General features: G+C 43.5%; 1 protein-coding gene across 1 annotated transcript in view; it reads right to left on the reverse strand.

Annotated features, from left to right (window-relative positions):
- Positions 1-20841, reverse strand: part of Phlpp1 (PH domain and leucine rich repeat protein phosphatase 1) — a 213136-nt gene extending 192295 nt beyond the window's left edge. The window contains exon 1 of the mRNA XM_060371441.1: positions 19416-20841. Within this exon, the coding sequence (XP_060227424.1) occupies positions 19416-20841 (1426 nt within the window). The remainder of the gene's footprint in view (positions 1-19415) is intronic.
- Between the last annotated feature and the right edge of the window lie 5073 nt (positions 20842-25914).

A 25914-nucleotide genomic window follows, 5' to 3' on the forward strand; every position in this document is an offset into this window, starting at 1 on the left:
AGCTACCTGGCATGGGTGCTAGGAACCACACGCTGGTCCTCTGTAAGCAGTAAGCGCTTAATTGCTGAGAACCCAAGAACCCTTTTCTTCACTCATCCTCTCTACAGTCTCAGGGAAACATCTGGATTGTTTAAGGTTAACTCCATAGATCCAAGTCAATTCTGCTTCTGATTATTTCCTTCAGCATTTTCCTCCTTTATTTTTCTTCTCCATTCATCCCTATCCTTTGCCTCTGTCTCTTTCATCTCAGAATAGAAACAATGTTCCCCCAGGACCATTTACTTCTACTCTGCCAGTGAGGTATATCTTGTATGTGCTCAACTTCACAACTTGTCAGGAGTTCATTTTGATAAATCTTCACTTGTGGAAACTAAACTTCAGATCAATACAAAGACTCAATGATTCCTCATGTCCTTTCCCAACACTAACTCTGAAAGACTTAACACCAAAAATTAGCCCCTGTCTGCCTATCATAGAGACGACATCTCTTTCATGTCTGGAATTTCTTTCGCTCAATATAACCCATCAATACTCTTTAAATAAAAGCATTTCTCAGAGCTACTTCCTCAGAACTGTGTTCATGCTAACATTCCATGCTGGTTACTGTATGTCAACTTGACCCAGACTGAAATCACCTGGTAATTAAGGAACCACCTCTATCAAGGTCGCCTTTATTAATGGTTGATGTGAGAGGACCCAGCCCGCTGTGAGCAACAGCATCCCCAGGAGAGCCTGGGGTGTACAAAAAAGCAGTCTGTGCAAGCCATGGGGAGCAAGCCAGTAAGCAGTGTTCCTCCGCCGTTACCCTTCGGGACTCACCTCGGGTCCCTTCCGACTCTCCTTCATGACAAACTATAAGCTGTGAATGAAATACTTTCCTCTCCAAGCTTCTTTTGGCTTGTGTTTTACCGCAACAAGAGATGCAAACTAAGGCACATTACACTCCCAAATTCCATCAAAAGCTTTAACTAATACTCTAATGTAAATGATCTCTGTGCTGATCAGACATACCCGATGTCCTTCAGTACCCCAGCTCAACATATTCAAATTCTAACTTATCTCCCTCACGTATTTAAAGAGTCCTCAAGTTATTAATTGGAATACAGCCACTCCCCCTGAAGCCAGGTGAAACTGACATCGAGAACCCTGTCCGCACTGTTTGCCACTATATCTCTACTTCTCAAAATGGAAAACATATTCAAATTAGTTCAGAAATGATTTTTTTTTTAAATCCTGACTTCACACACACACACAAGCACATACTGCACATATAATTAAATACTAAAATCCAACAATTCTATGCTCTAAATAATTCCTGTACGTCCATGGGTTTTTCATCTATACACATCCAAATATATTCAGTCCACAGCCCAGAGGCCATAATAGCTATTAATGTAGCCCAACATATCATAAATTCACTTAAAACATGAAGGGTTTTGAACTCTGTGGGAAACAAAGTCAAGTCAAAAGGCCAAAAGGTTGGGCACACCCTTTTTCTCATGGAACTAGGTAGCAACACCCACCCTCACCCCACCCCATAACTTTTCCCACATACCCCTACTTCCTGGTCTACTCTTTCCGATCTTCAAAACCTGTGACCTCCCACAACCAAAGCAGAGGTGGTTATTTTCCTATTCGGCACAACCACCACAACCTTAAAAATGGCAGAGACCTTGCTGCTAAATCTTTTCTTGAGGCAAAGGCAACAAGGAACACCCCTTGCTGGTAACAGGAAGAAATGGCAAGAATGAATTCTTGTTGACTAAATGCTCTACTCACAGCAGCCTCCCAGTCTAGGGACTTCCTGCAGCTCCTCGTCCAGCTCACTCGCTTGACCCTAACCTTCCTTTTTAGCCCATTACTACTGCTAACCTCCTCATCTAGCCCTTCACCAGTCCAAGTTATTCACCATTCTTGACCCATACTGAGCTGCCATTCACTCTTTGTTTCAAAAAGTCTTTCCCAAAGACAAGCATCTACCTCCTCTTTACAGAACCCCAGTGACCAAACATAGTACAATTCCACCAACTTTGGAAACCAACGCGTTTACTGGGTTAGCTACAGAGCATGGATACATAAGTTACATAAAGAAGAATGGGTATCCCCAAAGCAGCCAGAAGGTCTCATCCCAGTATGGATAACAACCTTCTCATAGCTGCACAGATGGAATCTCCCTTCCATTAACCTTCCACAGTCAATATACTCTCGTACCTCTGGAAGCTATGTACAATTGTGGCAGAATTATATACAGCTAAGCTGGGACACACTAGAGGGAGTGACTCAGGAGCTAAAGAGGACCTAAGGACTCTCCCCAACCCATCCTTCTATGAGGGAAGGTCAACAGATCCAATCTCCAGGTCTCTTGCAAGTAGTGAGACCTGGATGAGAACCGCATGCTTGGAGGACAGTGTTCAATACTTTTGTACCTTTCATATCCAGTCCTTTCTAGGAAGCACTCTACTTTGAGGAAGTTGGATGGCAATTGCCTATATAAGTTCCCATACCACCAGACAGAAAAGCATTGCCATTCAAAAATAACACATCCTGAGAACTTCATATATTTAGTAAAAAACATTCTTCTTAGACCTGTTCAATTGTGTCCCAAGGCCATAGTCAGTACTCACATTTATTCTGTATTTGTTTGGTTGGTTAATTGGTTTGGTTTTTTCAAGACAAGGTTTCTCTGTGTAGCCTTGGCTGTCCTGAAGTGGGTTTGTAGACTAGGCTGGCCTTGAACTCAGAGATCCACCTGCCTCTGCCTCCCTCAGCGCTGGGGTTACAGGCATGTGCCACCACATCCAGCTTTTATTCTGTATTTTTCCAAAGGGACTCTCGTAAGTTAACTAAGCAAAGTTTGTCACTTTTCTGAGTCTACACTTAACTAACCAGTAAAAAACAACAAAGCCGCATGGACACTTGGAAGCTGGTGTAAACCAAAGCTGCACGCTGAAGGGAGGGCTGCAGCCGGCTCACTCAGACCTCAGCAGAGCCAAGTCCTCCGATGTACAATCTGAGAAACAGACAGGACGCAAACCCTCACTCATGTCACCGACCTCCAACTATAACAGCCAGTCTGTACATTTTACTAAAGGAGTGATACCTCACACCTACTACTTTCATACACCGACCCACAATCCTCATCACCCAGACCACAAATTAACCCATTTTATGATTTCTACCACCAGGCAGTTAGCTAGTGAATCCCAGGATGGGTCTATAAGTCCCTTTTCCTCCCTCTCACCGTCCTATTCTGCACCCCAATGTCTCTCCTGAGCCACACCTGACTCTTACAATCAATCCACTCCCAATTCCTAATGACTCCACCCCCAATTTATTCAGCATCAGCCCTTCTCAAAGTCTACAATGTCCTTGAAAACATGGGGATCCTGTTAAAATGGTAACACCTGGGACACGTGGAGTCTGCATCCCTAACAAGCTGGAAGAAGCTGCTGGTCCAAACAGCGCGTTTCAAGGAGGAAAGCTCCAGAAATGCTGTCCTGGAATACAGTGCTGACATTCTTAGCTTGCAGGCAAGGAGGACCCTAGGTGACAACCGTGAGTCATGAATTTTCTAAGCCCAGGTTTCTATGAGAGGTAAAAACGGAACTAGTGGTGAGTGGGTGGCACAGACCAGTAATCTATTTAGCACTATGGGGGCTGAGGCAGGAGGCTGCAGAGTTCCCAGGCAAAGGAGGATTACGTAATGAGACATTATCAGAAAGCATGAGGGAGGGAGCAAGGAATGGCTCAGATGTCCTCTGATCTCTTCTAGTGCGAAGATTCTAAACCCTCTATGATGTCCCCAAGGCTGTCACCCAATTTACACCAGTAAAGCCTGGCAAAGCTATATCCTTGAGTGAACATTACACTTCAATCATCATGCTCACCCAGTTCTGACTTGATAACTATCTACAGTGTTGGTCTATTCTAAAAATAAAATAAATGATTCTATAAGATAAGAAGTATACTGTGCATGGATTAACTATAAAGGTGCATTTCAAAGCACGTTAAAGATAAATGAACACTATTTACGCCTTAAAACACCAGTATTATCTGGAATAGAGTTGAGCTAGGCTAATCTGTCAGTTCCTTAAAACCAGGCCTGCAACCACATTGTTTTGATTGCACTGAGGGAGACGCAGCGCCAATTCTCTATTAGCTACACACTGACTGAGGATGGAACACAAACATCCTGACCATACAACACAATCCCTGCTCTCTGAAATGGTCTTTTGTGTGGTGTCTTCAGAACAACCTTGTCCTCTTAAGCAGTTCCAAGATACACACTTACAGAGCATTTGTCCTCCTGTATTAGAGAACAAGGGCTCATTGAGCTTCTCCTTGTGATCACATGTGCTAGTAACTATACTTAGATCTCACTGCTGATAGCATGTCTGTTAATACATCCCATGAAATCAGCCTGTCAGGTATGGATACTGTGGTAATGAGTCAGCTAAAGTCTCTGTAAACATTTCCAGAGGGCAAATCAGTGCTAATGGTGGTGGAAATGCATATTGGCAGATAATTAGCTTGAATGCTGAACAGTCTGCATTATAAGTATTTTCATTTGACTTAGAAGCATGACTTATTTTTGTCAGACAAGATCAGAAATATTTTATGATATATGTCAGAATCTTACAGCTGATGTGAAAAGGCAAAACGAAGCTCTTCTTCCAGGGTTGTCATTCACATTAATACATAAGGCAGTATTTCACAGAGCCAGCTAAGGAGAAGGTAATTCAAAAGACTGCATTAGTAAAAGCTTCACCTTGCCAATGAGAGCAGCAAGTTGTCCTCCACCTGCTGTGGAATGTACACACAAACATATACTCACATATAGATATATATATACACATATCTACATACACATGCACATATACAAATACACACTTATACACACATAAATATACATATCTACAAACATATACATATGTCCTATGCATATATACACACACATATATATACACACACAAATATATACTCATTCTTATCTATATGCATACACACATATACAAATGTAGAAAGCTCACATGCACATACACACATATACACATATACAAATAAATACTGTAACAAAAAGTTTAAGTGCCCTACCTGTGGGCAGTGTTAGAGCCAGCAGGGGGAAAACCCAGTAAGTTGGGTTTGTTTATGTGAACACCTAAGAATTGTACTTTCTCCTAATCATCACGAGGTTTAAAGGATAAAAAATGGTCCATGAAGTTTCAGACAGGAAAACTCTAAAACTTTTTAAAAGCATCTGGTCATGACCCAGTTGGGTATCATTCAAATTTTACATTAACGTGGTCAACACATGGCATTAAAATGCCTTCTTTCAAAAGATAAACATAGTATTTCCCATAAAATTCCTTACTTAAAAATAAAACATGACAGGCCTTAGAAAAAGAGAGAATGTCTTCAGTATAACATGGGCCACTGCAAAGCTTCAGGTAGCCTCAACGTACACACATTCACATCTAAGCAAAATGGTAAAGTTAACAGATGCTTGCCCGAGAACCAAGACACTAACAAGCTGTGATGCAAAGGCAAGCCCCAACTAATTCAAGCAAATAAAAATGCCTGGGTGCCTAGGGGAGTGCTTGGCACATGGTGGAGATGAAACTGGGGTGACTAACCCTAACAATCCAACAGGATCTCAAACTAAACCGTCTAAACAAGTTAGGAAGTAAGGCAGTAATTACTCCTTCCGGCCCTTCAAGGGCTCAAGTTTTCCCAGAGTGCACTCTGAGCCAGGTGGTGGTGTTACCCGCCTATAATCCCAGCACTCGGGAGGCAGAGGCAGGCTGATCTCAGTGAGTTCAAGAACAGCCTGATCTACAAAGAGAGTCTGGGTCAGTCAGAGCACACTCTCTGTAGTCAGGAGCCCCCTTCTTTTCTGCTTTTAGAGTAACCTGTGAGAACCATGCTTCCTTCAGAAATACCACCTTTCGGCTGTAAATGTTACCATGCCTCCAAAAAGTGCCCCAAAGTGTTCAAGTGTCTCAGGCATCTTAGGAAAATCCTATCAGTCACCTCAGATTAAAAGCACCTTTGACACCTTTGACAGATGCTCAATAGTAACAACCAAATGAAAGTGGTCCTCCATAACTGATCATCAGGGCCAATAACAGTATATCCCCATCCCCGTTCTTCCTTAATGAGCCCTAATTAACACTCATTAACATCGGTGGCAATTTACTATTGCTAAAAATAACACAACTGCATTACATTTATGTAACATCTCACAGTTTACAAAGCACCTCCACATATATCCTCAAATCTCAACCTCACAAAGTTCTTTCAGATGGCTTTTTTTAAATCACCCTTTCTCCCTCTCTGACAAATGAGGCTGAGTGGAGTTAAAGGATTTAGCACAGGCGTCACATTAAGTGGGGAGGCTCACAGTCAAACGCAGACCTACAGTCTCTTCCCACCAAAACCGAGCAACGTGTGGCCAACTAGTACCTGGTGTGCAATACTGTGCTCCCGGGCACTTTCATTCTTGTCCCAATTGGTCCCCAGCAGCCTTACACAGTAGGAAGTAAAGGAAGGAGAGCTGATGGCTCAGTCAGAACTCAAGCTCGGAGCCTACTTGAGTTCCAAGTCTGTGCTCCCCAATACCAAAGCACCACACGTAGCCACAGGGCCATACTGTGTTCTACATCAGATAAAAGGAGACACTTACTAGTGAACTAGTTAACGCTGCCATCAGATATATGAGCCTACATTTTACCTCTGCTCTCTATGCAAATCCAGACAGACTGCAAACTGGCAACTCAGTTTGTGTGTCTGCAATACTGAGGGAGAGCACTGTCTACTTCATGGAGTTAGGATGAGGATTAAATTAGTTAATATTTATGAAGAACTCGAAACAAGGCCACAAACTTTGATGTTTGCTAAATAATGACTACTACACATTTTTTCAAATTATACGGCAGATTACAAAAACACTGAGGCGGTTTAAATCTTTTGCACTAATTTTGCAAATTAAAAGAAGTGATCTCTGCTTTGTTATTGTGGAGGATAAAAAGAAATGTTATTGCTGTGCTGGTTATTTTGCGTCACTTTGGCACAGCCACAGTTGTCATCTGGGAAGAGCGAGCCTCTGCTGAGGAACTGCCTTCATCACAGCGGCCTGTGGGCATTTTCTTGATTAATGATTGATAGGGGAGGGCTCAGCCCTGTGGGCAGTGCCACCCTGTGCCAGTAAACAGCATTCCTCCTCAGCCGCTGCTTCAGTCCCAGCCTCCACACTGCTGCTCAGTGTCCACCCCTCATTTTCCTTTTGAAAAACATAAGCTGTAAAGTGATTCAAACCCTTTCCTGCCCCAGTTGCTTTGGTCATGGTCTGTATCAGAGCAGCAGGAAGCAAAGAAGACACGTGCACATAACTTAAATCAGTTTGTCAACTACAATGTTATTTCATTCAGTACCTCAGAGCAAGGAGTCTGTATATTTCTCTCCTAAGCACGGATGTATTCAAATCTAACATCTACTTCCAGCAACGATGATTTAGAACCTCAGCAGTACAACTAAAAGCCCAAGACCAAGTGTAGTGGTAGACACTTGGAATCCCAGAATTTAGCAAGCTGAGGCTGGAGGATTGCTGTAAGTTCAAGGTCAGCCTGGGCTACACAGCAAGAACTTAGGTCAAATAATCCTTAAGAAAAGAAACCCAGTTCTCTACCAAGTAAAATCTTGTAAAGCCAAAAGTCCAATACCACTACAATTTATATCTCGCGAACACTTAATAATTAAGAACAGTCACCAGATTATGAAAAGATGCTTAACAAAGATGATAGATGCTCTAATGTGATTCTTCTACATTTAACATCATTGCTTCAACCTTCCTCTATCCCTACTTTATCATTTCTGGCATTTTGGGGAGATCATGTACCAGAGTCCATAAAAGCACCAGTCCCAGTATCACAATACTCTGCTACATCAAACCACACAAATGTGTGTGTTTGTAGGGGGGATTAGTATGGGGGAAGTACAAATGCACATAGAGACTGACAACAACCCCCGGTGTCATCCTCAAGAACACCACCTAATTCCTTTCAGTGTTTCTGATTGGCGTGGAGCTCCACTGTTAGACTCTCCTGGCTGGCCAGCATAGCATGCCATATGGACCAACCTGTCTCCCCTTCACACGCTACCATAGCCAGTATTTGAGTGTTCTAGTGATCTAGGTCTGGTCCTGCTGGCAAACCAAGCGCTTTACTGACCAGGCCATCTCCCAGTACTCAGATCGTCATGGGATGAGGATGTAGCTGAGAGTACAATATACACTGCCTAGCATGCATGAAGCCACTGGACTCAATCCCTAGTACCAAAACACGCTAATAGTAATTATGATTGAATCATGATCACTCTTCATGCAACTCCTTCCCAGGTCAACCAGGGAAAACCTCAAAGCCCCAAAGGCAGCCAGGCCTACTGACTTCAAAAGGCATCTCAGCTGTCCATTTTCTAAATTCCAAAAATAAACTGTATTTCACAATAGCCTTCAGGATAACTGAGATTTCTCCACAAAGGGAATTAGAGGAATTTTTGGTAATTTAAATAAGAAACTGAGATTAATGCCTAATCAAAAGAAAATTATTATTCCAAGTGTTCAAAATTTGAAACACAGAATTGTTTTTAAATCTTCTGTAAGCCAGGCACAGTGGTGCATGCCTATAGTCCTAACACTCAGAGAGGCAGAGGCAGGCAGATCTCTGTGAGTTTGAGGCCAGCCTGGTCTACAAAGTGAGTCCAGAATAGGCAAGGCTACACGGAGAAACCCTGTCTCAAAAAGCCAATAAGTAAATAAATAAATAAATAAATAAACAAACAAACAAACAAAATTTCCTTAGGTGAAGGGAAGGAATGGGTGGATATGACCAAGATACATTATATACATGAATGATTTTTTTCAAATGGCTTTAGGGCCAGCAAGTTGGCTCAGTGAGTAAAGGTGTTTGCCACCACCCCTGAGCACCTGAGTTCCATCCTGGGTCCCACATGGTAGAAAGAGAGAACTGACTTCTGCAAGCTGTCCTCTGACCTCCACATGTGCAACGATAAATACTAAGAAAAAGATGTAAAACTTACTTTGATCTATAAATGAAAAAAACTATATCCAAACAGTGTTTACATTCTAGCTCCAAACTAACTCTCAACCTAGTCAATAAGGAATACAAAAGAGACAATCAAATAAGCCTGTGTGTTGCCACCCTTTAGGCAATAGTGGTAGAAGCTGGAGAGATGGCTCAGTGGTTTAAGAACACTCATCGAAAGCCCAGTGTAATGGAGCACACCTTTGATCCCAGCACTTGGGACACAGAGGCAGGCACTCTCTGCGAATTTGAGGCTAGCCTGGACTTCCAGGCCGGCCAGGGATACATAGAGAGACCCTGTCAAAAAAAAAAAAAAAAAAAAAAACACTCACAGTGAACTGGGGTTCAGTTCCCAGCACCCAGGTCTAGTGGGCTCACAACTACCTGTCACTCCTATTCCAAGTGTTCTAACACTCTCTTCTGACCTCTGCAGGCATGGTACTCATGTAATGCACATACATAATACATACAGTCAGGCACATACATGTACATAGAAAATAAGTCTTCTTTAAAAGTAATGTCCATATAGGAAGTCAAAGCATAGGGAAAAAAAAAGTAGTAAATGGACTGAGTAGCCTTTGATCTCTTGTTTTTTTTTCCTCAACAAATTCAAAAGTTACTGGACAGAAATACTCCATAACATAAATCTGAATTTCCTATCAAATAAAAAGCAAAACTCTCTGAGGAAAAGAAAAGTTTTCTCAATGAGTAAAGAAGACAATTATTCAATTTAAAAAAGGGGGGAGGGGCAAGTTAAATCTCCTACTTCCTATCTTAATCAAACAATAGATAGATAACTGAAATTACAGCAAGAATATCTGAAAGGACTTTTACAGTTTTAGGATGAGGAAGACATTCCTAAGTATGACAGGGTGTGGGAACTCAAAGGAAAAAAAATCGATAAGAAATTAACAGATAACAACAATGTAGTGTTTTTTTTTCCCTAAATGAACCTCCCAAAGAGATTTGTAAATTATCAAGAGATGAGCACCCCATCCAAAACAGATTAGTGACATCAACAGGCACTCACACTGAGTTTCTAATATGGAAAAACGTTCAAGGAAATATGAATAGTAATTTGTTAAGGTTTTTCTTCCTCGAGAATACGCCATGCACATACTTCACCCACAAATACAACCATCATCAACCACCTAAAAGCACAGTGAGAGCCATGTGTATACATGTGTGTATGTGAATTCAAGACAGAATATGGAAAGACGTGTGCATAAAAGCCTTTCTTATTTAAATATGAGTGTCAGCTCAGCCCAGCCATCCCATCTTTCTAAGAAACCATCAAGAGAAATACCTCCCTTGCTTCATTCAGCATGTGGGATACATACTGAATCGTCCAGATGCGATATAACTTGAGCCTTTCTTTTTTTTTTTTTTTTTTGTACTTCTGTACTTTGAAAAAGGTTTCTGTTCTCACACTAAAAATGAACAGTAATCTTCAGGGAATCAATTGACTCAGTAAGTTAACTTCTATATAGAAAAGTAAAACTTTTGCTTAAAGAAATGAGTAAATCAAAATGGAAGTGCATTAACAGGAAATCTCTCTTAAACCCTCTTAGAAATACCTGGAAATTTGTTTCCAGAACTCACAAATTATGTTTTTGTTACTACAGATGGTAGATAATAGATAGATAGAAAGATAGATACATAGACAGACAGACAGATAGATGATAGATGATAGATACAGACAGATAGCATATTTAAGGATACAGACTTTAAAACTCAATACACAACAGAAATACAAAGATCAATGAACAAAGTTTTTTCAGTTGTTCACACTGTACAAAGGTAGAACCAACAGGTCCTTCAGTAGCACTTAACATAGGTACTGGAATAATCAACTGCACAATTAACTTTATAAATTAAATTATATGGAATTTTTAGTTTTCATAGTATGGAACAATTTGTATATTTCACATACAAAGGAAATGTATATGGAACAATTAATATGCAATATTTTTTGTACATGTATGCTTGGAGAGAAATTTGTTTTTCAAATACACTCTAATTTTTTTAAATTCTTTTTTGAACATTTGCATTCTTCTAACTACTTCAAGTTGAAGCAAGATTCTAAAACTCAGCCTCTCTTCAGCCAAGCATTTTAACTTGTATCCTAACTCTCCCGAAGGGTAGGCAGCATCAATGATGAAATCTAATCTCCCCCTGCACAGTGAGTGCCCAGCTGCTGGCTTCTCAGTTACAGGGTCCCCCCACAGTCTGTCACAGTGATAATGCCACCTCGCAAAGGCACTGATTAGAAGCAGGCAACAGAGAAACTATGAAATGTGTAAAGAACAGTTTCTAAACTTTCACACTGAGTAATTAAAGCATAAACAACATCTAAAAATAGTTAGCTTTCACTAAAAATAATGAAAAGAGTCACTAAAATAGTGAACTTTCCTTACAAGCTCACAATGTGGAACCGGACCCTGGAGAGCCTATTAAAATCTGTCTGTACTTAATTCTGATACTGACTTGATCTGTGAGTTTACTTTCCTCATCTAGTAAAATACAACTGTACTAAATTATCTCAATTTTCTGAATTCCCTAATCTGATAGTGTAGTGGGACTTTTCTTTTTCTTTAGTGCTTTTCCTCCTGCCGACAACGGTAGGTACTAGTGCACGGACACACAGCTCACCACAAATTAAAACTGACCAACCACAGCTGGAGAACGGCTCAGTGGTTAAGAGCACCGCTGCCCTTGCAGAGGAGCCAGCTTCAGTTCCCAGAGCCCACAGGGCAGCTTGCAGCAGCCTCTAACTCCAGTTCCAGCATTCTGGTGCCCTCTTCTGGCTTTCATGGATACCTACCTACACACACACACACACACACACACACACACACACTCACTCAGGTGCATACACACATACATACACATAAAATAAATAATTCTTTAAAAAATACTCAAGCAGCGAGTTCTTAACAATGAGGTAAACTATACTCCAATAAACTATGTAAACAAGATTGTAAAGGGAACTTTATGAATGAATTAGGAAAAGGATTTAACTTCAATTCATCTCCAGCATGCTAGATTTTACTTTAGGAAGCATCAATGATAATGAGAATAAATAAAACATTGTTTATCTTCTTTAGTCTATCCAAACAGACATCTCCTTTGACTGCAAACTTTGATATATTAGATATAAGCCCTTTCTAGCTGATTTGACAGTTTTGAACCAACAATACAGAACTCAATACAACAACTTTCAAAATCCATGGAAAATCAGGCTTTCTAATAGTGTCTGAGAATAAGAGTCTGAAGAGATCTTGGACTTGCCCTACTTCCAGGCGCCTCATTTTACAGATGAGGAAATCACAGCCCAGCATAGGTTCAAATGAATGCCCAAGTAGATCTGCTAGCTCACACCTGTGGCCCCAGGAGGGGCAGGACAGAAAGATCTCATGTCCAAAACCATACTAGGCTACATAGCAAGACTTGTCTCACAAAAACAAGGGCTGAGGAGGTGGCTCAGTGGTGTAGAATTCTTTGTCTAGAATGTACCAAAGGCTACTGAGTCCCTCCTCAGCATCAGGGGGGAAAAATGCCCAAAATCCTATCAAGTTTACCAACTCTAAGAAGAGACTGGTTTCTGCAAACCACAATACCTCACAATCATAGTTTCCTCCCAATCAGACTATGAAATAAGAGAACTTTCACCCCCAAAATGTTGTATTTTGATAAACGTTTAGTTCACTTACTTCCTTGTCCCCACAAACATACACAGAGCATCAACCAAAACAAGAACCCCAAGATAGCTCCAACAACAACAACAAAAGGCACTGCCAGCCACACTCTTATGGATAAGGAAAAAAATAAAGAATAAAAAAATAAAAATAAAAAACCTCTCCCAAGATATACATTTCTTACAGCAACTCCTGAAAACTCAATCTGTGCATAAAAATCTCAAGATCTAGACCAATGTTTCAGACGTTAACTAAACATAAAACCCAAAAATTAAATAAATAAAAAGTAATAAAAACCCGCACAGATCATGCTTACTGTTGCTGCGTTTAAAAATATGCCTGGTACTTAACAGGAACGTCCAAATGTCGCAACCTATCACTAACTGAGGGGGAATAGGAAAAGATCTATTCTCCAAGTGCTCTTCACCAAAGATGAGTCACCAGAAACACCGACAAACAAATCTCTTCCTGCTTGGAAAAAATGAGAAAAACTAAAGGGAAAACAAAACAAACAAGCAAAACCACTCATTCAAATTCACTTATACTTCAAATTTCCAAAAAGAATTTTCACTGAGTATCAAAATGGTTCACAACTAAATTATTTCCAATTATATTCAATCTTCCATTGAATAAACTTATATGCCTGGAAATGAGACTAACTTATTTTAAGTCAGGCTTCATTTAGAAAAGTTTATGGCAAAAATTCTGGAAATTTCTTCCTTTTGCTGAAATATTTATGTCTTCAAACACAAAATATATACTACATACAAATAAAGCATTTCCTCAGTGTTCTCACAATACTGCAGTTACAGAAGCCGCTAGACATACTTTATCATTAGAGGTTTTGTAAGGAACAAAAACAGCATCAAAGGAGAAACTATTTCAACACAGATATGTGGGGCAGCTATGCTTTATTTCCACCTAGCATACAGAAAGTGTTCCAGAACGACTCATGATAACAGGAAACCATTACACCTAAAATACTTAAGCTGTTCTTCCTTAATTGGTGACAGCTACCATGCATGATAAAAATTACTATACCACATAACTTTAAAGATCTATGTCACGGCTAACTGAGTATCCTAATGTTCTTTAATCAAAGTACCATTAAAATCCATTCTTTCCAGATCCTTGAGTTTTCAGCTTACTAGAATTGTCTAAATCCTTAATTGAGGCTTCATGTAAAACTAAACAGTCAAACAGCCTTAGGTTAAAAATTCCTAAAAGTTGACCGGGCAGGTGTTTGGTTTGGTTTGTTTATTAAAACTGTCTTTAGAAAACCAAAGGTAAACATAAAGAGTCTGCCTTAGAAGTGATGACTCCTAATAGGCTAAGGTCAGATGGAAGGGGAGGAGGACCTCCCTTATCAGTAGACTTAGAGAGGAGCATGGGAGGAGTTGAAGGAAGGAGGGTGGGTTTGGGAGGGAATGTGAAAGGGAGCTATAGGGGGGATACAAAGTGAATAAACTGTAATTAATATAAAAAAATTAATTTAAAAAAAAAGTGCAGGACACTAGGCTGGACCCAAACCTTCGGGGCCAATGCACCACAAGCAGAGGGGACTACAGTGGAGAACTGCAGAAGGTGGGCTGGAGGGGCCACATCTCCCCAGGCTGGTATGAGGCATTTTGATAAGACCTCTTCCTCAACTTTCACAAATGCCAGATGTTTTTAAAGAAACAGCTTTCCCACTGAGTGGACTTGCAGAGTTTATGGCTAAGCATTCTCCTGTCCAGAGAGACTGGGCTGCATAAAATGTGACACATAACAAAATCATTAAATGCATGATGCCTCATTTGACAGATGTCTCATTAAATTAATCTCAATGCTGAGGTACGGAATGCCTTTGAAAGAGGGTTGCTGTTAACTCTAGGGAAACTCTGCGGGGAAAATTGTTCTCCCAGAGTCCACAGAGCTCAGTCACGTGAAAGAGAAGATATTAACAGTATGTGGCACATGAGAAATCTCCTGCCATGGGAGAAATGCCTCTGTGTGCATGTGCGTCTGACACATCCCTGGGGGCCCAAACAGGATGGAAGTCAAAAGAATGAGGACACACTCCACTCGCTGCCGAACAAACTACACAAATTCAATTCAACAAACGTTAAGCAAAAATACCAAGATTTACACAAGGCGTAGATCCTATATGATGCCGGGAAATGCTACCTTCCTAATAAATCAAAGCTAAACTCCATTTTGTAAGAGGACAAGAACAAGCACATCTTACACAACTGCTTAAGGCAGCTGATTTGACAATGGATTTGGTTTTGCCGCAGTAGTGCGGATTGACCCCTGAGCCTCACACAGGCTAGACCCGCACTCCTGGTGACTCTCAGCTCGGGGGAAAAAGCTAGAACTTGTAATCGGAGACTTCCCACAGACTGATTTACACCTGTCTACTCGCTACAATCACTTTGTGAGTACAAAACCACCACTATTTTCAAAATGCTTGTGAAATTCAGAGAATGCTTGCTCTCTCTCACACAACCTAAGAATTACAAAATGATACAAGATGTCAACACATACTACTTATTGTAGAGTTCTAGTAATTCTAATTTCAAGGAGATACGCTCTTCAGAGATGGGTATTTTCATTGCCTTAAAAACTCTCAAGTTATCTCTTCAGACAAATTCCTAACGAAGATTTAACAACAAGAAATATTAGGATAAAAAACTAATCACTACGTAAGCTATATCAACTTTAAGTATCACGATTTATACCCGAATTTAGAATGTTTCAATTTTTTCTGTACTGTGCTTACTTGTCAACCTTGGTTCTTTACATTTTGAAAGGCCATGTGATAAAAACAGAATCATCTGCACTTTACAAGAAACCCCACACAGGACTAGCCGATAACAGCACCTCATTATTCACATAGCATGTTTTCTCTACGCTTTCAGTGAAAATTCAAGTGTAAATGAAATTCAGCACCAATTCATAGAAAGTGAGTTGAATTACAAAACAGAGGCTCTCTGCTTGCTAATCTCGGTTCTGCAGTGGATGGACCGAAAACCTACAGCAAGAACCAGATCATCAATCTGAGAAGGCTGACACCAGGGACTCCTCCCTAATGGTTCTTGAAAAGACAAATGAGATCATTTGTGTGAAAGCCCTTTAATATTTTTGAAGGCAATAAAAAGCCAATGTCTGTTTTTTATCAAACGATTTCACATACTTCGCATGGAAAATAACAAATAAATGAACATGAGAAAGTGTTAAGCACAAAAACAACAAAATAAATTAAAATGCTTTGTACTTTCAAAGCACTGTTGAAGCATACACTGGAGTCACATGTTCAAACCACACTGCTCAGTACCACTGTAATTATGGTAATAAGAACCTGCTTGTCATACAATGCGGATGCTAACCACCCCTTCCCAATCTCCATGTAGGAAATCATGTAAGGCTGAGCATTTCCAGAAGAGAAGGAGCGGGAATATGAGAGGGGAGCAGGCTTACTGCCAGGGAAGCCCACATATATGCATCTCCCAAGAGCCGTTACACACAGGTATGCTCTCCATTCTGGCAACAATCTTTCTTGTTGCTGCAGTTTGAACTAAGCAGACAACTAGAGCTAAAATAAAAGGTGATGAAAAAAAATTTAAATAAGACTTTTACTACTGCCCTATGACACCAATGCCCCAGGGAGTCCTAAAGAAAACAGCTTATTCATGCTTAGGTATTCATAACTTAGATCAGCTAACTGAATTCTAAATTTTTTAACTTAAAATTACTCTTTCAGGTAAAACTTAAGATGTGTGTTTTTTAAAGAAAATTAAACATTAGCATAATTAGCAAACTTAATGTAACATTTGTTAAAACCACTTGAATTTCCTAATATTTTAAAACTCAAAGAATGCTCTTGTGATAGGAGCAGTAACAATTTCAAACTAAGCTTTTGGTAACTGTAATTACATAGTATTTCTCATCCAACACCTATTTCATTTAAAGACTTTTATTTTACTTCACCCAAATAAATATTTAACCATTCACTGCAACTGTAAATAGCTTTAAAAGCCCTTAAACAACCTGAGAAAGACTATAAATACTGAAACCTAATTGAACAGTGGCCTTCAAGAGAAGTTTTCTGCTTCGTGAAAATAAGAAATAACGTGGCTGAGAAGAATACAGATAATGTGCTCAATTTAAATATATTTTCAGGCGATCTCAAACTTCCTAGCTATCTCTAACTCCACCTAACTCCACTAGAAAAGACGTGCAACAAGAAATTCAAGAAGGCACTTACAAATTATCAAAGCAAATCTGCACAATTTTCCAGTGCCTTCTTAAAGGAAATCATTTAAAACATACATGAATTACCCTCTCCCTACACAAAAGAACTCACCACCAAAATAGAACACCCTCCTTGTAGCTGTCCTGTGTTCCACTGGAGCACAGAAGCAATTTCTAGGAATCTCCTCAGCCTGGGGTAAGTCTTTACCATAGGACAACGTGCAGATATGCGGGATCACCTTGCAGCCGCGCCCTCCTATTACTAACAAGCATCCTTGTGAAAACTGAAACAGCATCTATTGATGCTGAATTTTGTTCCATGACAAGTATCAGTACAGAGATGCTTAGTAAATGAAGTTAGGCTTAAAATAAGTCCAACTTTGTTCATGTGCCAAAACAGACACTCACACATGTTTGCAACCATCAGACACCTTCCTTGTAGAGCACATGTGCCCAGGCGTCAGATTTGAGCATGGGCTGGATCATTTGTGCAGAGCATCCTCACTTTATGAGTTACTTTTATGAGCATATACACAGACGCCTACATCTATGTATCCTGTGCTCAGACAAATAAAGCAGCAAACTCAGGAGGTAACAATTACCTTTTCATAAACAAACAAAAAGATTAAAATAAACACACCAGAAATTTAAGATTTAACCAGAAATCAGCTCATTTTTAAACTGAGTTGGAAAGAAAACTGCTTATAGCCCACTCAGAATATTTTAAGCACTACTGAAAAGACAACCAAAAAGAACCCAAGATTTAAATTTCAGAACTATGACATCCTAACCTTTCCTACAGATATTTATCCTGATTTATCCAGTCATGAACAAAGCAGAGAAAAGCTTCCTCCACATATAAAAGCGTGCTCAAATATTATCTGTTGCTTATACCTCACTTCATACCCATTTCCCTCTAAGATTAAGAAAGACTGTCATTCTCATCTTAAAATACTCTCCCTTACAAGTGTGATTACCATTTGGTGCCTGTGCAAAGAAATATATCCCACGTCACAAGAGCCATGAAAGAAAAAGATAAAGTTGCTACACCTACACTTTTCTGGGAGAAAAAAAAAAATTAAAAGCTGTATCATCCATTAAGATACTAGCTGCAGGAAAACACTATTGTATTACAATTCGGTTTTCTTTATAAGGCAAACATTAATCAAAATATCCACTTAAGTTCCTAAAAGCTTCAATAAAACTTAGAGGGACAGTTCCTTCAGGAATACTGTCTTTCATATTTCAATATGGACATTAAGGACTAATTCATTTCAACTAAACTGCAACTAGAACATATGTTGGACAAAAAAAAAAGAAGAAAGAAAGAGAGAAAGACACACAGACAGACACTACCAACTGTTCCAGAAACGCTGGAGTCAGGGGGTTGTTAGCATTCCTTTTCATATACATCTACAACACCTCAAGTTTTGATTCTCCATGCTAACTTATTTTAAACAGAAGTTCTGACCACTAAGATCTCTTCCAAGCAGAGAAAAACTCAAGGGGCTTACAAAGCTAAGATACAATAACCACTACCCATTAACTCCTCAACCTAGTTCCAGACAAGTCTCTAGGCAAAAGAGAAGCGTGACGTTGGTCACACCAAAGAGTTCATTCAGGTCATATCAGAGAGGCAGTAGGCACCGACTTCACGAACTCTAGTCTGCTTCAAGTCCCCCTGCAGTTCTGACAATAAAGGCTGTGAGACAGAAACAGGCCAACTCATTTTTTTATGCAAGATTCAAACATGGAGAGGAAACTGAAATAAAGCAATTTAAAAGTGCCTAGGGTAAGCAGCACTCAAAACAACGAACACAGACTCAGCCGGGGTCTAAGGAGACTCAGTGAGTAAATACGCGTGGCAGGCAGTGGAACAAACAAGGGCATCAGTTGACAAGAGCAAAACTCCCAGAGGCCCACACTACACTTACTGCCTGTGAATGGCCAACTGTGGACATCTGCATAGAGATAGGGAAGGCATCATGGAGCAAGTTTTTGTTGGTCACTGTCCTCTATCCATATTAAAGCGTCGGAGAGTTACCCAAAATCCCAAGCTGCCCAAACAGAGCAGAGAACAACCCAAACCACCAGAGACCTGGGGGAAGGCACCTTTATGGATACCGACTGGTACCTCTCTCGGGTTGTACCTGTTTCCTGTATTTCCTGGTGATTTTGTAACCTCGTCCACCCAGCTTTCCCACCTCGGCTCTCGATATTCCACTAAAACTTGTAGATTTAAAGAATGCTCAATTTAGTACCTGCACAGATGGCATGTGAACAAACTAGAAAAGGGCATCATACTGACCCACCAGGCCCCCTGAATCACTTCTCGGTCCCTGACAGGGCTGGAATCCACACATCAAGGTGCAGGCAACATCCTTACCTGCATAGAACCGGATGAGGCAACCAATCTCCGAGTCCATGCCTTCCTCCTGCACCCTCCACAGCTCCCCAAATCCCAGTTGGAAGAGGTAGTCATTTTGGATCTGCAATGGCTTCTCGTCCGCCTCCAGGCGCCGGGTAGTCTCTCCATGGAGCTGCACATACAGGGGGGGCGGCGAAGACGTCTTCTGCGCGGTCTCTCGGATCCTCCCCGGAGTCGACAGAGGACCGCCCGGAGTTGCAGCTGCCACCGCCTTATCCTCTCGGGGACCCTCGCCGGCCATCGCGCCAGCGCCATCGATGGCCCTCGGGGCTTTCGGCTGCAGCGAAGGCGAGGTCTTCGGGGAAGGCGGCCGAGGCGGCCCGGGGCGGCCGGGGCGGTGGGGCGGCCCGGGAGCCCCCGTCGAGACCGAGGCCGGGTCAGTCTCCAGCTCCTCCGACGACGACGAGGAGCCGCCGCCGCCGCTGCTGTAGGGGTCCAGGCGATCCGACACGCTCTCGGCGCTGGGGCTCAGGCTGAAGCTCTCGGTGTCGGAGGCCGGGCGAGGCGCGCGGGCCGGGGAAGCGGGGCCGCCCGCGAACAGCTCCCCGGGGCTGGAGTCCGAGGGCGCCGGGCTAGGGCGGGGTGCGCAGCGCGTCCAGGCACCCCCGGGCAGCGGCAGGTCGGCGGGGGGCGCGCGCGAGGGGGCCCCGACGGCACCGGGAGGGTGGCCCGGGCGCCGGCCGAGCGCGCCGTCCGCGGTCTGATCGCCGGCGGCGGGAGGCGGCCCCTGGCCCGGCACCTTCACCACGCCGCCGCCTTTGTGGCCCAGCTGCAGGAGCCGGGCCGCCACCTCGGCGGCCGTGGTGTCCAGCGTGCAGAGCACCGGGCGCAGGTAGGACGAGGCCATGTGGCGGTCGGAGACGTGCACACAGCCCCGCTGGAGCTGCTGCCTCACCCAGTCCCTGTCCGACGGCTGCAGCTGCAGCAGCTGCCGGTGCTTCAGCAGCAGCGTCTTCCTGTCCAGGCTCCGGGTGCACAGCGACGCCGAGGCCGAGCAGGAGGCCGGGAGGCCGCCGGCGGCCGAGGACGCCGAGGACGGCGACGAGGACGCCGAGGCGGCGGCGGCGGCCGACAGATTCCGCTTCAGCCGCCCTCGCCTCAGCAGCAGCGAGTTGGCGCCGCCGCCGCCGCCGGCCGCGGGCCCCGGGACGTCCGCGCGCCGCCGCCTGCGCCCGGTGCCTCCCGCGCGGCCGGGCAGCGGCCCCGGCGGCGCCTCGCGGGGGGCCTCCTCTCGAGCCGCGCCGCCGTTCCCGCCGCTCGCGGCCGCGGCGCTCAGCGCGGGATCCGGACTCCGGCCGCCCTCGGCCGCCGCCGCCGCCGGGGCTCGGTCGTCAGGCGCGGGCTCGGCGAGTCGCTGTGCCGGGGCTGCGGCGGCGGGCTCCATCGCAGCGGGGCTTCGCGTCGCCCCCACCCCCCCGGCTCGGGAGGCAGCGGCGGAGAGGGAGACGAGGCGAAGGTGGGAGACGGCGGCGGCGCGCGGAGAACGGACGCGCCGATGGCGTTCGGCGCGGCCGTTCCAGGGGATTATGTGGCGATCCGGAGCATTCCGTCGGTGCCTCGGTGTTCCATCCCGCGCGCCCGCCCGTTTCGCCGCCACCGCCCCCCCCAGCACACACACACACGCCCTCCCCGCGGGCCCCGGGCTCCCCAGCGCCAGGCCCCGCCCGCCGCCGGACAGCCTCAGCTCCGGGGAGCTGCGGCCCGAGCTCGGCTCATGAATATTAATGCAGCGCGGGAAGGCGGGCGGGGCGGAGCTTCTCATGAATATGCATCGCTAGCATGACGACATTCCTGGGCGGAGTGGGGAGAGCGGGAGGCTGGGGGCGGGGCCTCAGGGTAAACAAACGTGACGCGTGCGTACGGGGGTGGGGCGGGGCTGTTTCCCAGGAGGTTTCTCCTCCGACCCAGACCAGAGGTGGCGAGAGGGGGACCCGTTGCACTGTGGGGGTTGTAGTTCAGCTCCGAGGCGAGCATTCAGGAGAGACCAACAGCAAACTACAAGACCCAGATACCGTCAGGCTCTACCCACCCTCACCGCCAGCTTCTGGCCCTAGTCAGTGGGTAGTGTGCCCTCTGCTGTTGAACCCTGCTCTGTGTGAACGTTTTTCGTTAACTAGTTTCTTGCCCGCTTGCCAGCTGAGTTTTAATTTCCCGGCTACTGGAGAGTTAGGGCTTTCGGGGACTCTAAACTACATGTGTGATACACAAATACACAGCCTACAGGATCTCTGGCCAGATCTATTTCTGAATTTTTTTCAAGGCCCATGAAGACTTGCAGCATTGAACACACTTCGCAAAAACCACCCAAATTAAGCCCATCTTCTTTCTACCCAATTAGGACAAAATAGCCAAGGATTTGTTTCGAGTCTTGTATACCATTGGTTTTAAATGTAAACGGAGATTAATGACACAAAGCAGTAGATCAAGGAAGAAATGTTAGAATGGAGACATAGGGGTATAGGAGATAGACTAGATAGTCACTTTTCAGACTTTTAATTGCATACTCTCCAGGACCTGCTTTAATTTCAAGAAACCTTGGCCGAGGAGAATGAGAGAACTGAAACTCCTATAAAGGCACCTTGTTTTTAGGTTACCTACGCGTCTCATTGAAGAGGGATGGAGAAAGCAGCCAGGTCAAAAATAATTTTTCAATGATTCTTGAAGTTCCTAAAAATTATTTCCTATATTCTTTTTTTTTTTTAGTCTTATTTTGGGGGTTAGAGATGGCTCAGCACCTAAAATCATGGGCCATATAATAGCTTGCAGAGAACCCATATAATAGCTCAGCCCAAAGGCAGTGCACTCACGTGATGCACAGACATACTTCAGACAAATCACTTCTCTAAATAGCAATAAATCTTTTTAAAAGATTAAGTACTTTCTGGCACTTGGAAGGCTGAGACAGGCAGAACTTTATGAGTTCAAAACTAACCTGCAAGCTCCAGGCCAGCCGAGGCTGCATAGTGAGACTCTATCCCCCACCCAAAAAAAAAACCCGATAATAATAATATCCTACACTTTACCCTTTGATTTTAGAAACTAATATTTATTATAGTAATATTATACACACACACACGCCCTAGTGATAGTGCCCTTAACCCTGGCACTCAAGAGGCAGAGAATGGGAAATCTCTGTGGGTTTGAGACTAGCCTGGTCTACATAGTGACACCCTGTCTCAAAAAAAAAAAAAAAAAAGGTTATAGTAATTATTGCCAGATAACTGTTAGAGCAATGCATTAACTCAAGCAGTTAGTTAAATCCAATTTGCTTGGATTTACAATCACCATGGAAACAGTTTGGCTATGTCTGTGAGGGTGTTTTCAGACCTAAGCTGAAAGTGGGCAGCACCACGTATGGAATAAATGGAATAAAAAGAAGAACGTGGCCTGAGAAGTGGCACCACGTGCCCAGTGGTCTCCTGCCGTCATGCCGTCCTGACATGAAGGCCTCTACCCTCAAACTGTGAGCCAGAACACATCCTCATTCGGGTACTTGAGAGCCTGGTGTTAGGTGTTTGTGACAGCAATGGCAAAAGCAACTATCTCAAAATAAAGAAAAAGTGGATATGCCACACAAGCACAAAAGAGCAGCAATTGTTGAAGCTGGAGAAATGGCTCGGCTGTTAAAAGGAAGAGGGACCTGGGTTCAAGTTCCACACCCACGTGGTATTTCACAAGCATCTGTAATTCCAGTTCTGGGGAATCCAATGCTCAGCCTAGCCTCTGTGGGCCTCCTGTGCATGTGGTACTCAGACACACATGCAGGCAAAACACCCATGTACATAATAAATACAATTTTCAAGATTATTTAAAGCAGGCATAAAGAATTGCAGTTTTGCCAGACTTCATGCATAGAAGCTGTAATCTGAAAGACAGCCTATCTCATACTGCCCGGGAATCCCACTGGCAGGGTTAACATAATGGCAGGAAATGTCCACAGTGTGATCCTAAGCCTTCATGAAGTGACTAAGCAGATACAGAAGGAAAGAAAGAAAATGAGAATTTCTAAAAGAGAAGACTGTCCTCATAACGCCAGATAGGAGAGACACCTGTGGTTGAAACAGCAAATTGGTAAAGAGCAAAGGAACGTGAGCTCGGAGGTTTCTGTATCACGAACTAACATGCAGACGCCCTGCACCAACCCACACTCACTATACAGTGGCTGTGAACAAGAGAAGAGTTCTGATTTTAAAGTAGTAAAAACCTTTCCAGGCAGCTTCCAAATAGTTGGGGTAGGAAACGCATCATCCTGACCCCAAAGCACATCACACAATGCCCCGCCCTCTGAAGCATTCCACGATTGCAATCCACAGTGTTTCTGTCTAGCCACATCCTCTCAGCAATCACTTTCTTGTGGTACCAGGTCCTCCTACATGCTAGGCAAGCGCAAAGGATGGCATCTTTCTTTTAATTCCCCCCCTTCCTTTTCTCACCGTGTGTGTGTGTGTGTGTGTGTGTGTGTGTGTGTGTGTGTGTGTGGTATGTTCATGTTCTGTGCCCTGGTGGACATACGAAAGTCAGGACAAACCCCAGGTGTCAATAATCATCTACCACCTGGGGCCCAGGAATTGAACTCAGGGTTTCAACTTAGTGCCTTTACCTGCTGAACCATCTCGCCAGCCCCTTAGAATCTCATCTTAAAATGTTCAAAGATAATCCTGAAGTGAAACATTGTAAAGCCTGATGTCAACTTGCTAAAATATTTTCACAGCTAAATTTAGACAGAGAGAACATAATCTATTACTTTCTGCTGCATGATTTATAAGTGACTTGCTGCGCTCTGCTCCTAGGTTAATCCTGGGTAGATCCTTCGATCTAAGATAAAAGAAAGCATATTTGAAATTGTTTTCTAATATAAGCAGTTGGAATTTTAATGGAAGCATGAATTGGTAGCTGAGATAGCTCCTCTCTGAACTGGTTAAGGGCTCAGCTGTGTCCAGAAATAAACTCAGAAAGACACAATATACTATGCAATACATTTAGTTTGTACATTATGAACAAGGGATCTAATTATAGCTCCACATTTGTAAATCCCTTGAGCTACTAGTGGTTTACCATCCTAAATTGCTCAATGTTTACTCATTCTATTTTACTACGAGGGACCCATTTAGCAAATTACTGCTCTAGTGCACTAAATGGGCCCCAGGTGGCCAAACCGAATTAATATGTTCTCTGTTCAGTGGCAGGATGAGACTGTCTGGGCTCTCTGAAGTCGTACCCTCCCTCATAAACTTCCAGTGTGAATTCTGCTAGCATCTGAGACCGCCAGTCTCACTTCAGAGTCCATTTATAGATATAGCTTTATAGCTTTGCAGATTTTAGTGAATCTTTTTAACCCCTAATCATCTCTATTTTTTGAGAGGGGAAGGATTGAGATTCCTAACAAATGTCCTTCCTACATCATATCAAAGCATTTCCTGGTTTGTCCATGCCTACAACAGAAAAGTTCTCAAGATAACAATTCCCCCTGTCTTCTGTTTTTCCTTGAAGCAGCTAGGCATTCTTTTTTGCTGCACTGTGCAGAGATTAGAAGAGATGCCATTAGCAAATAGGATAGACACCAGAACCGGTGGAAGAGAGGGAACAAGATGGGAGCCTACCATAGAGGTCCTCTGAAAGGCTCACCCAACAGGAGACTGAAGCAGGTTCTGAGACTCATAGTCAAACTTTGGGCAGAGAGCAGGGAGTCTTGTGGGAAAAGTGGGTTAGAAGGACACAGAGAGGACAGGAGCTCCACAAGGAGACAAACATAGCTAAAATATCACCCCAGGAGCCCCTGCAGAGACTGATGCACCAACCAAGGACCATGTGTGGAGAGGACCTAGACCCCCTGCTCATAGGCAGCTCAGTCTCCATGTAGGATCTCAAGGGGAGCAGGGGCTGCCTCTGTCATGAATCCTGTTGCCTGTTCTTTGATCACTTCCCCCTGGCACTTCGGCCTTGCCAGGCCACAGAGGAAGAGGATCCAGGCAGTCCTGATAAGACTTGATTAGTAGGATCAGATGGCAGGGGAGAAGATCTCCCCCTTTCAGTGGATTAAGGGAATGGGATGGGGAGAAAGAGGGAGGGAGGGTGGTACTGGGAGGAATTGAGGGAGGGGGGCTACAATTGAGATATAAAATGAATAAATTGTAAATAATAAATAAAAAGAAAAAAGGATTAAAAAAAATAAGACGAGATGCCATTAGTCCCCTGGAAATCTTACCCTTTCCCTTCTGCCTCCTACCACACACAGTAGCCTTGGGCTCCTTTCTGTCAATGATAAAGTACCTTGAGCTGAGGTTAGAGATGACAAAAAAGCATCCCCTCATGACTGGAGATTAGAAGTTCAGGGTCAGAATGAAGGCAGCACAATTCTTACTCTCTCTATAGTTTCCAGGGGTTGTCGGCATTGCTTGGTTTGTAGTCATGTCCACTTCTCTGCGTCTGTCATCACGACGCCTTCTCCCTGCCTCTG

The sequence above is a fragment of the Meriones unguiculatus genome, chromosome 18 (genome assembly GCF_030254825.1).
Source record: "Meriones unguiculatus strain TT.TT164.6M chromosome 18, Bangor_MerUng_6.1, whole genome shotgun sequence".
In the NCBI taxonomy this organism is placed as follows: domain Eukaryota; kingdom Metazoa; phylum Chordata; class Mammalia; order Rodentia; family Muridae; genus Meriones; species Meriones unguiculatus.